Genomic DNA, 12,717 nt, shown 5'->3' with positions numbered 1-12,717 from the left:
GCTGGATAGCGAAAATGAAAAAAAACTATTTGCAGTATTGGCTATCTTTAATCGTGTATAGTGCAGCAGAGATCGCTAGCCAGCTCTAGTAGGAAAAGGCATGAAAAATCTGTTCGGTTGCTCTAAAACGTCGATTTTTGTCCTATTTTGCCGACAATTTCTTTCCTTGGCAACGAATCAAGGCCACTCACCTATGTTTTCAGAAAATAACACGCGATTAAGCGATTAAGATCCCCTTAAACTCGCTGAGGCTCCTTGGACGCTTATGAAACTCAAGTGAAAACTCCCTGAGATTCCGTGAAACTCTCCCAAAACACCTCTGAAAGACCCTTGAAATCTCCTGAAATGCCTCTCCTGAAGTCCCCTGAAGCTTGTTTAACCCTTTGGAGACGGCATTTTCACCTCTCTAGATGCAACCTCGCTAGTCTAAAGCACGTTTGTGATGGTCCATTTTCTCGGCTGGGCACATACGACCCATCCGTCCCCAAAGGGTTAAACCCCTTGAGACTCTCAGAAACACACCACAAAACCTTTGAAACACTCTAACACGTCCGTAAAAATGTTCATGAAACCTCAAGAAACTCTTGAACCACCAAAACCTCTTAAAGACTCACTGAAACTTCCTTAAGACCCACTGAAATCTTTTGAGATACTCTAAAACACCACTTAAAACCCCTGAACAGATATGGCATTTCACCGTAGCGATTCACTGGGACGTCAGTTTATCGACGACACTGAGGTTTTGAACGTTTTTCATCAAACCAAGGAGCCATTCGTTCACCTTGGATTGCATGTGGCTCACTCTTTCGCGCGCATCGCTCTCGCACGCTCTCCTGTGTTTTCACCCAACAGTCACAGAATCCGCACCATGTCACTGGGGCGAGAACTCTCCGGTGTTTCACCACAGTAGTGTACACTCTGAGGTGGATCCACGTATAAAAACGGGCTCTTGTTGAGATGAACAGCGTGAGTGGAGAATTCCTATTCCTTTTTGCTACACTGAGTATATGGATCGCACCGGACTGCACCGGAACACGTGGATTTCTTTTCGCAATTCAAATCTCAATTTGTTCATCAAACACGTCTTCCGGTTGAGTGCATGGATGTCAAAGCATTGAACGATGTCTTCAGAAGTTTTTTTTTCGACTTCCGGAAGGTATTCCTGAAAAAAAAAATGGAATTCCAGAAGGAAAATGGCTGCAGTATTTTCTCAAGGAATTCCATGAACAAGAACTACAGGAAGAATTTCTTAAAATACTCCCTAATAAACTCCTGCACGATTTCCATTAGAAACATCTGATAGAATTCCATAATGAACTTCCGGAGGAATTCCAGAAGAATTTGCAGGAATTCCAAACGGAACTCTTGGAGAAAATCAGAAATGAGTTCCCAGATGGATCCAAGAAAGAAAGAGTTCCCGAAGAAAGCTCGGAAGCAGTTTTTGAAAGAATTCCAGAAGAACTACCCAGAAGAAGTTCCAAGAGGTATCCCGCAAGAAGTTCTCGAAAGACGAAGCAGATCCTGAAGTACTTCCAGAATCAGTGTCTGGCAAAAGCCCAGAATAAATTCCCGGAGAAATCCGTAAAGGAGTTCCCGGAGGAATCCCGGAAGAAGTTCCCGAGAAAATCCTGGAAGTAGTTAATGGACGAATCTCGGAAGAAATTCTTGGAAGAATCCCGAAAGGAGTTCTCGGTGGTAATATCCGTAGGAATCCCGGAAGGAATCCTAGAAGCAATCGCAGAAGTGGTGCCTGAAATCCCAGCAGGAAATCCGGCAGGACTCTCGCATAACATTCCTGGAAAGAATCCCTGGCGGATTTTTGGAAGGATAGTATCTGAAGGAATCTCGGAAGGATTTTCCGAAACAATCTCCAAGAGAACTCTTGGAGGAATACCGGAAGAAATCCCGGGTGGAATTGCTGGAATTTGTTGAAAACGACAAGTAACACAGGAAAGCTTCTTTTCCAATTCGCAGGCACTGACTGATATCTCCAGCAGATCAGTGCCTCTCCTTTATTCAATCTAGGTACAAACATATTTAAATTAACATTCTTCATCATTCACCTTTAAACTGTATCATTATTCATTACACCGGCAAAGCTAGCCATGGAAATGTTTGACATTTCTCAGGTCATTTTGACCGACCACACACATGCACGTAAAAGACGAATCTTACAGAGCATAGACAAAATGATCGGAACAGGCAAAATTTTCACTTTTCAAGAAATGTCCAATCAGCTGTAACTTTTCTAAAAGTGCATCAAATATTCTCAAATTTTCACTGTAAGTTGATCAACTAGTTGTGTATCAGTGGACAATATTTGGAAAAGATCGGGCTTTTCTGCACGAAGTTATAAGCATATTAGGAAAAGGTAGAATTATCCGAAAGCTAACTTTGAGCTGTTATATCTCCGGATTCAATTAACCGAATGCAATAAAATTCTGACCATTAATGAACTCTGAAAAACGTTTGACTCAACTTGAAATTATAAACAAGAGAAAAAGTTATAGCGATTTCATTAACTTTTTTGATTTTTTAGTAAATTTTAGTTGAAATTTAAGAAAATTTTGTGTTTTATTAAAAAAATAATCTAATCGTTATAATTTTCTTCCGTGTTAAGAATTTTAAGCTAAGTCAAAAGTTTTTTAAAGCTCATTATATAAGTCTCAGAAGGTATTTTTTAAGAAATCCCATAAAATATCTCCTGAAGAATCTCGGGAGTACTCCGCCGGCCACGTCTCTGCAATTAGTTGGGAAACGGGAAGGAATGTTAGTAGATCACTTTGCTATATGGAAAGACACTGTTTTATCCTCTGCTTCTTAGTGAGCCTCATGACCGTGCGGCTAGCGACGCCAACCGTTAAGCCATATTGTAAATCACGGAGTGTGGGCTCGATTCCCACTCGTCGAACGAAAAATTTTCCACTGGGCCACTGGGTGTCGTACATGTTGCCCATGTCGTCTAGTGTAAGTTATGTTCAGTCTGTACAGCCTCTGGCTGAAGCTGCGTAGTGTCTTTTTTTCATCAAAGCAACGAAGAAAAGGTATGTTTTGTAGAAACATCTCAAACTACCAGATTACATGCCGGCAATTGTACTAAAGAACTGTACAATAATTATTCCATTAATATAGAAAGATACCTAGATATTTGTGGTTGTCGCAATAGGGCATACTTTCCACACCTTCCATAAGAAACGTGAAAATCATTCTACTAAACTTTCACAATAGAATAATAGCATAAAATGAACTCACCAATTCTTATGTACATCCTTCCAAACGCTTCATTGCTAGTCGCATGCCGGTACTCTGAAAAAATACGAGAGTGTAAACATTATAGAACCTGTCTTAATATTTTGAATATGTTAATTTGAAGAAAATAAGAAAAAAAGTTTCTAAATTTAAAAAAAATACTGCACACGTTGACGAATTCAACTGCCGAATGAACTCAGCAACATGATTTGAAAAAGATAATGGGGGTCCAAATGTGGTCAAGGCTGGTATGTATGAATAAACAACCTGAGCAATAAGAACAATTAGGACAACCTTCAATATTTGATAAAGAAAAGGTGTTTCTGACTGAAAAGCTCTGTAATAAATAGGTACTAAAAGTATCTGATGCGAAGTATTAACTTCAACCTATGATCTTGAAAGACTGTTTCTCCAAACTAAGTGATTACATAAGAACTACCTACTATGGAACAAAAAATCACGTAATACTTTTCTCTCCATTCCAGCGGCGGTAGCAACGGCAACCTGGACAGCCGTTTCGACGAGGGTGGCCAAACGGTTCACACTACATTCACCTCATTCAACAACAACAACGGTCACTTCTCCCAGACGACGCACTTCTTCGATAAGGACGGCAAGGTGACGACCCACAAGCACGAATCCGGTCCCGGAAGCCAATCGAACAGCCACCCGCAGTCCGATTCACCGGCTTCGCCTTCATCAGCTTCGTCGCCATCAGCCGCGTCGCCTTCCTCCTCGCCCTCTTCTTCTTCTTCGCCGAACCAGAAGAAGAATTAGGTCTGATCCAATTCAGCGACAATCAACCCCAAAAGCCTTCACAATTTGCATAGTCATTATGAGGATGAAGACGGGAGAGCCGAAAAGTGAATCGACAGATAAAAAATTGTAAAAATATGTCAAAAGCTAGATAGGAGGAGATCGCCATTAGGAGATCGTTTTTTTTTTATTTGTAAGTTCTGCTCGCCGCACGCCGGAAACGAGAAACATCCCAGTAATTAATTCGTTCCGGCAGACGAGCAAATCCAACAAATTCACCGCCGCCGACTCGCGATCGCTTCTTCTAGTGTTGGAAGCGATAAAAAAACCTAGATATGATCATGATCATTTGATCATCAGCGCGCAATCTGATCAAAGTCTTCCTGCGAAGACCGCAAACACCGGGAAGGTTGAACTGTTACTCCGATGTTGAAACTTTTTCGCTTAGCCATGGTGTACGTGTGACGAAACCAGTTATCTTTTACGACTAAATTAGTATTTCCAAACTTATCAAATTACTTAAACAGAATAATCCGTCTTATTTTGTACAATGAATACGTAAAAAAGCAAAATACTCGCAGCAAACTCAGAAATTAGTGTCTTATGCGATGAAACTCATCGATCAAACGATTTCATCTGTAGTTTTGTACGACTATAATGCGATTTCAGGTTGCCTGGATCAAGTTTCAACCATCGGACAGAGAATAATCTTCTCAAAAACCAGTGATCTTCGCATACGCCGGGATATTGAATCAACAGAGCAGAAGAAAAAAAAAATTTGGAACGCACAGGAAACGGCAGTGTGAAATTATACGAGCAAATTAGCGCGCGCGATACGCGAAGAAAGCAAAAATCGAAATTAATCTCTCTTTTTCGTGTCACACACATTTGACCGCTGAGCGGTGCCGCGTGGTCAATCGCTGCCACGCCTCTGCACGTATTACGGCGGGCGAGCAATCGCGAAAGCAGATACAAATATACCTAGGTACATATCCAACTGATACAGCAGTGTAGAAATCCAAGCGGAACGAATCAAAGAGCTTCTCCCCGGTCGGTCAGACGGAGTCGTCGCGTCGGATCGAGGAGGATCAAAACGGCTTCGCGGTCGATCGGACGGACTATAGTAGTGTGACGCGCGGAGAATGCAAACTTCCGAAGCTTCCCCCCAAAACTAATTTATTGTGTGTGTACTGATTCGTAATTTAAAATGCCAATTTAAGTTAATGCCCTAGAGTTTAGGATGATAGCAAGATACAAGAAAAAAAAATCATAAGAAAAAACCAAGATGCAAATGAATAAAGTAGTTTTACGATGATAAGCAATAAGAAAAACCGGAGTGGATTGGCCCGTGCCACGCGGGTGGTTAATTTCGGAAGAGAAATCCCTGTACGTCAGCAGAGCGAGGGTCATTTACATGGATGGAACGGGGTCGGAGTTGGCGAAAGGTATTTAATGATTGTGATCCCCGACGCACTTTCGATGATACCAATCGGAATGGGAAATGTAATTGGATAAGTAGGTGCGGATTATACTCGATTCGGAAGGTCATGTTGATTACTTGAAAATTGACAGAAATATTCAAAAGTTATGAATGGGCAAATAGAGCACATAAAAAACATGAAATATTTTCACTAACACTATCCCCTATCAACATCAGTAACTTTCAATCCAATTGATAAAAGTTGATGAAATGTTGCAAGAAAGTGTCTCTATAAGCACCGACGAACCGACGTGACAGCTAGAACAAATAAATTTGTTGCCCGCGACGCCATGATGAAAAATAGCCGAACACTATCGCCACCTCTATAACGGCTCGCGATGATTTGATAGCTCGACACCGAACCCCCGTGTGTTCATATAGGAAACGGTTCGCGTCTGCGCTGATTTGACAGAAGCGATCGCTCGCTTCAGTGGTCGACCGTTAAATTTGGGGGGGGGGGACACTTTTGAATCGCCACTGTCACGTCGGTTCGTCGGTGCTATAAGTATCATAACTGCTCACGAAGTTTCATAATTATCCTCACTGAATTGTAGCGGAAAAGAACCATCTAGTATGTGAATGAAAATTGGTGATGATTGTACAAAATCTTAAAAAACATCGTCTGTTTGTTTCTTATCCACAGCTAAAAGTAATGCTTCGATTTTTATGAAATTTTGCACAAATAATAAACATACATCAAAGAGTTCTCAGATAATTTTTGGCCAATTTTTATTGACTCAGTACAGAGTTACTGCCGTGTCCCGATTATTGCGGATACAGGCTTTACTGTACTCAGCATAAGTCGAAATTCCCAGACTACATGGGGGTATATAACTCGATCTTTTTTTTTCCTTCTAAACCATACACTCTTAAAAAATTAGGAATTTACACGTGACGTAAACCATCAACGTACGTGAACATTTCATGACTGAATGGCAAATTTGACTCAATTTTACATCCATCATGTAAGTTCGAGTTGGTTGAACGAGATGTCAACAAACCTATCTGACCAGATAGGTAGAAACAGTTCTACATTTATCCATGATACAGCCGAGTGGTATAGTACGTGCCTCTCAATCAGCGGACCAGAGTTCGAATCCAGGTTTATTATTTTACATACATATGGTTTATCTCTCGCTTCGGCTCTAGCGATTGCTAGCTCGACTTTATTTGTGATAGAAGACGTAAATTTGTGTCAAACGGGCCGGAGCGCATCCAAGTGAACTTAAATTTACATGATTTTTTCTAAGAGTGTAGGGAGAAAAATCTGCTCAACAGACACCCTAACAGGAAGGTTAGGGTAGTGTGGTGTTAGGGCCGTCTTCTACAACACTAGTAAAAGCCTCTCCTCGACCCACTAAAACACATTACTATCGTCGCCAAACCCTTCGTCTCTCCGGAACCACCAATAAGGTATTGCTTCAGAGAGGGGCTAGTTCACATCGCACCCTCAAGGTTAGCTGCGTAGCCTAGCAGCAACGAACATCGATGACTCGCCCTAGAGAGTCCATCACGGTAACATGCTGGCGCTTAGCCAGTTTCCCGAGTGGTCCTCACCACTCCCTCTGTCCTCGGAAGGCGGGCAGGGTCAACCCCGCCCGCGCCCAACTGCTTGGCAGACATCAAGAACTGATGCCCACGTGCAACCCGATCTGACCTGCTGAAGGCAAGGGTATCACTACCCTTCAGGCCCTATCAGCTGCACCAGAAGGTTGCTGACAACAGGGTCTCCACCTACCCCGAGCCTTGCCGGGGACCCCTTTCCAACCGCGGGCTCGGATCCAACTCAGTAGACCGACGCCACGACAGCACCGCTACCGGGACTTCCTCTCCGCGGCCACTTAATCGCTGTAAGGGTCGATCTCGACCGCAGGGCACCGGTATGACCTACGAAGCCGACTTCGAACCCCTCGACCACCTCTTGTACTGTATCTGAACTAGCCATTCTCCGAGTCCACGTGCCACCTCCTCTGTAGCTCCCTGACGATATGGGTGATAGCCGTTGAAACGGCGTTCCAGCTAACCTCATCCCTACACATCCTCTGACCCAAATTGTCCGGAGTTGTGTCCTCCCCGCATGTGGCAAGCATGCGGTCACGCATTGTGCGAAAACGCGGGTACACGAACAAAACGTGTTCCGCCGTTTACTCTAAACCATTGCACACTGGGCATTCGGGAGAATCCGCATGCCCGAAACGGTGTAGATACTGTCGGAAGCAACCATGTCCTGTAAGGACCTGTGTCAGGTGGAATGTAACTTCCCCATGGCGCCTATTAATTCAACTATCTACCCTCGGTATCAACCTATGGGTCCACCTTCCTTTGGTGGAACTGTCCCACGCGCGCTGTCATTTGACTATGGAGGCCATCCTGGCAGTCCTTAGTATGCCTCTTGTGCCGCGCATTTCGAAGCACTTTTTTTTTAATTTTTATTTATGTGTATTTTAACTTAAATGCTAATTCTACACTCATTTCGAAGCACTCCATATCCTCACTGATAAGAATGCTGATAGGCACCATACCAGTAATGACGCAGAGAGCGTCGTGTGACACGGTACGGTACGCGCTCGCAACCCTCAGTCACATAAGCCTGTAAGTACTTTCCAGCTTCCGTCGGTAGCATTCAGTGATTCAGTACTTAGCGCGGTGCCCCACGCCGGGCCGCCATACCTAAGTATGGATGTAGCAACACTAGCCAGAAGCTTGCACTTACTGGCGTACACCGCAGAGCTATTGGACATCATCCGGGACAGTGCCGCAATAGCTGTGGAGGCTCTTTTACAGGCATAATCGACGCGACGTGGCTACCGAAGGTAAGCTTATCGTCGATCATCACGCCCAAGTGTTTGACGGAGCGCTTTGACAGGATAGTGCACTCTCCTACACTGATCTCAGTCTGCTGCTCCGACTTCCGGTTGTTAACAACCGTCACCTCTGTCTTGTGATGAGCCAGCTCCAGTTTCCTGGACTGCATGCACGCCTCCACAACCTTGATCGAGTGGTCGGTAGTCAACTTCACCTCCTCGATCGTTTCACCGTAGACTTCGAGCGGAATGTCGTCGGCAAATCCGACAATCACCACTCCCACTGGATACTCTAACCTCAACACCTCGTCGTACATGACATTCCATAACACCGGACCCAGAATGGAACCTTTTGCGGGACTCCTGAGGTTACGTGAAAGCACTTCCGACCCACCTCCGTGTCGTAAACTGGTACGCGATTCTGAAAGTAACTTTCGAGAATCTTGTACAAGTACTCCGGTATCCCCAGACGCAAGACCGCATCGGCAATAGCAGACCAGCTGGCGCTATTAAACGCATTCCTTACATTCAGAGTCATTACCGCGCAGAAGCGAATTCCCCTCCTCTTAGGCTCGAATGCTTTCTCGGCAGTTTTTGTAACCGACAAGATAGCGTCTACGGTGGACCTCCCCTTCCGGAAGCCGTACTGGTTGCTCGAAAGACCATTTTCGCCCTCAGTGAACCTCAACATTTTATTGAGGATGATCTTTTCGAGCACCTTCCCCGCCGTGTCAATCAAGCATATTGGCCTATATGCCGACGGGTCTCCGGGTGGTTTCCCCGCCTTTGGCAATAGTACCAGGCTCTGTCTCTTCCAAGCTTCTGGGAAAACTTCTGCATAGCAGACCTGAACATCTCGGGAGCCTCTGCAATAGCTACTTTTAAGGCCAGGTTCGGAACTCCGTCCGGACCTGGGGCCTTTCCTACGCTAAGGGACTTAGCTATCCCCGCAAGTTCCACGTCGGTGACCCTCTCCTCATCGCCAGCCCCAGTCCCCGGCTGTCCTACGAAAAGAGGCCAAGGACTAGGATTATGACGCGGAAAAAGCCCCTCCCCTCCAACATCTCTGGAGATTGCTCAGTAGGAGCGATTACATCTCTTATCTTGGCCATCACGATCATGTAGGCATCACATCACGAATTCTCGTTGACACTCCGACAGAGACCCTCAAAGGCCTTTTTGCTTGTCCTTATCTCGGTATTCAGCGCGGCTTTTGCAGCGGCGAACACCACCCGCCGTTCGTTTCGCTCTTCCCAAGATCGTGCTTGCTGCATCCGTCCCCTAGCTCGTAGGCAGCCGCGCATCGGTCCACCAGTAAACCGGTGGCCTCCCATTTCTAGGGTGGACTCGCCTAGACATGGTCGCATCGCACGCACGCGTGAGCCCTAAATACCCCTTCATCGAAGTATGATGTCTTCCACCTGCGAGGGCTTAGCTTTGACCTAGTCGCCTCTTTATCTACTCGCTGCCTGCTGTTGTTGTAGTCGATACTGTAGCGAACCGCCAGGTGATCGCTGTTACTGTAGCTATCGTCTACTCTCCAGTTCGAACTACTTGTTAGGCCAGGACCTCAAAAAGTAACGTCAATAATCGACTCCGCGCCGTTCCGACTAAAGGTACTCTTGGTACTGACATGAGCCCCTAATGCCTCTACTATCTGTCACTCCATATAGGCGATTCTGCTCAAAGGCGTGCTCTAACAGAATCTGACCCTGTTGGTTCGTGAAACGCTGGGTACTGCGCATAGGAACGGTTTTGTTTTTCAAGCTAGCTAACACACACAAACACGCTACCAGCACCAAACTTGAAAACACGCACGAGCTTTCAATTTTCAATTGAATTGAATTGCCAAAGTCTACGCTCCTTACGAATTTCGAAAATTTTGTATGAACAAGTCTATGGAGGGGGAGAGGGGGTCTGAGATTGTCCAAAATAAGTCTACGTAGTTTATGGACAGCGCCTTATAACTTTTTTCACACGTGTCGAATCACTTTGCAGTCTTCGGCAAAGTTTTCCGGCATATTCTAGGCTATACTTTAACGGTCATTAGTTAGATTGTTTTAGACGAAAAATTTCAATTTATGAGAAAAATGCAAAAAAGTAGCTTTGAGAGCAGTGATAGCTCCACGGAGATATTTTGACAGCGGTCGATGGAGACATCGTGACAACCGTTTTGATTCTATCCGCAGGACTCAGATGAAACGGCTTCCCCATTCCACGGCCCAGGCATTGAAGTCATCCGCTATCACCACCGGCCTTCGTCATGTCACCACGGTCGTCATATCGTCCAGCATCTGCGTGAACAGCTCGATCAACCACAGTGGAGACGCATAATAGCTACAGAAGAAGACCCCGCGCGCCCATTCAACCAGTGATCATATAAGATGTCGCATAATGTTAAAGTGGAGCGTGGAGGCGATATGCGTACATTTTACATGCGCCTAAATGGAGGCTTGCACGCATATGGCACCCTACACACTACTCAAACCGTTTGACCAACATTGCCACCGCCCCCTGGTTGGCCGAACCAGCGAATGTTTCTGCAACCGTATGACGAACTGCCAAATCGTGTTGCACCAACATGTCACTTTGGTTGCACCAACATCATCCCCCATTTGAAATCACACTGTGTTTGTGCAACAACACTACACACGGTACGATTGGTTCGTCAAACATTGGCTCCGCCTACCGTTGGTTTGAGTAAAATCAAACTGGTTTGATTTTTGCCGACCAAACCGTCAACCGTCAAATCGGTTTGACGAACTGCCAAATCGGTTCGTCAAGCAGCATCACACACGGTCAAACACAGCACCAACTCACAACACAAATGCCGTTGCCGGCGGGTACTCGGTATGGGTCCGCTGTGATGGCGATATCCGTCCCCACTCAGACACCTCAGACAATGCATTTTCTGAGCTGCGTCACAGTGGTTCAGGTTCAGCTGCGTTACCTGCAGTGTGATTTGTTTACTGCGGCTTTCTTAAAGGCCGGGAAACTTGGACCACCCGTTGAATGCCTGTTGTTCACGGATTTCCCGCTACAAATCAGACAAATAGGTGGAGTGGACTCGTGCAGCCTTGTGCCTTATGGCCTTCGGGGCCGCATGTCCTACACAATTTGCTCCTCTCAGGGCCTTTGCAGTCTCATGACATGTGTTCTGGTTCCAAGACACCTGAAACAAACCTTCGATAGCTCGTGGAATGTCAGATGACATACGCACTAGCCTACCTTGATCCTCTCAACTTTCACGGATTTTTTTACGTCCTGTACAGGTAACTGAACCAAAGCTACCTGTGTCCCTGCCAGCCCCTTCCGTAGCCTAACGACTACGGCGGCCACCTGCACTTCGCACTGTTGCCACACTGCCGTGACGAGCTCTGCCACTTCGGTGACTTCGTCTAGGTTCTTCACCTTCGGAGTCGCCTCTTATGTGAGAGCCCTCACCTCTACTCCTTCGCCAAGGACTACTTCCGCCAAACGTTTGCAGGCGGCGCCCTTTCGTTCCTTATCGCGATACAGGTCCAGGATCGTACGAGTACGTCTGATACTGCGCATGTCGGCTCCCACATCCGCGAGCTTGGCGTCGCTTCGCATCGCCTTCAAGACGTCCGAGTCAAGGTCCGAGTACTGTTCGAGACTGTTCGGTCTTGACGAGTGCTACTCTTTTACGCCTTCTTGGTTTAACGTCCCTGACTTCTTCGACCTGCGGCTTTTTCCTCTTCTTCCGCTCGACCTTTGTGCAAGGGGGGTCCTCCCCTTGGTTCGCCCTACTCTGTGGCTGTTGAGGGCCTAACAACGCTCGCCGGTCGCAACCCCCTTGTTCCTTTCTATCCATTTCTGCCGACCTTCGGGGTTATTATCAGTGGCATTTTTTTCGCAGTGAAATTCGCAGGTTGTGAACAAATCTTCGGTACCCAATTACATAATTTATGTTTAGTCCTTTACTGTCAGATCGGTGTAACACGCTAAATATAATTTACACAAAAGGCAATTTACACGAAAAAATACACGTTTATGAATATTATTGGGTACCGGACTGGACACACACAATTAAATGGTTTTCTTTGGTACATCGAGGTCTTATCACGAGCAGTCGCATCTGCCACACCTTTTGGACTTCCTGCGAAAGCGAAGGCCTCCATCTGGGTGGACTTCGTAACCTTTATACGTTCACCGGCTCCGTAGCAGTTGCAGTCTTCACAAGTCTCGCGTGATCCTGATTGGCATCGTTTATCGATTTACGAAGTCGCAACAGGGCCGTTATCAGGTCCTCACTAATGTTGGACTTCGTGAACGCAAAGTCGATGATCTTGCCAAGCCGCTGCTTAGCTACCGCGATTGCGCTGCCCATAATTGCATAGTTGACGTAAGCGCCACTGTAGTTTTCAGCACACTTTTGAAATTTTAACAATAATTAATGAAAAGTTT

The 12,717-nt window shown here is 45.7% G+C and overlaps 1 protein-coding gene across 1 annotated transcript in view; it reads left to right on the top strand.

Moving 5' to 3' along the window:
* LOC115268098 (uncharacterized) overlaps positions 1-5,336 on the top strand; it is a 70,456-nt gene extending 65,120 nt beyond the window's left edge. Inside the window, exon 6 of the mRNA XM_062855444.1 lies at positions 3,735-5,336. Within this exon, the coding sequence (XP_062711428.1) occupies positions 3,735-4,026 (292 nt within the window). The 3' untranslated portion in view covers positions 4,027-5,336. The remainder of the gene's footprint in view (positions 1-3,734) is intronic.
* The last annotated feature ends 7,381 nt before the right edge of the window (positions 5,337-12,717 follow it).

Source organism: Aedes albopictus, chromosome 3 (assembly GCF_035046485.1).
Source record: "Aedes albopictus strain Foshan chromosome 3, AalbF5, whole genome shotgun sequence".
NCBI classification, from domain to species: domain Eukaryota; kingdom Metazoa; phylum Arthropoda; class Insecta; order Diptera; family Culicidae; genus Aedes; species Aedes albopictus.
This window is presented reverse-complemented; position numbering and strand designations above follow the sequence as displayed.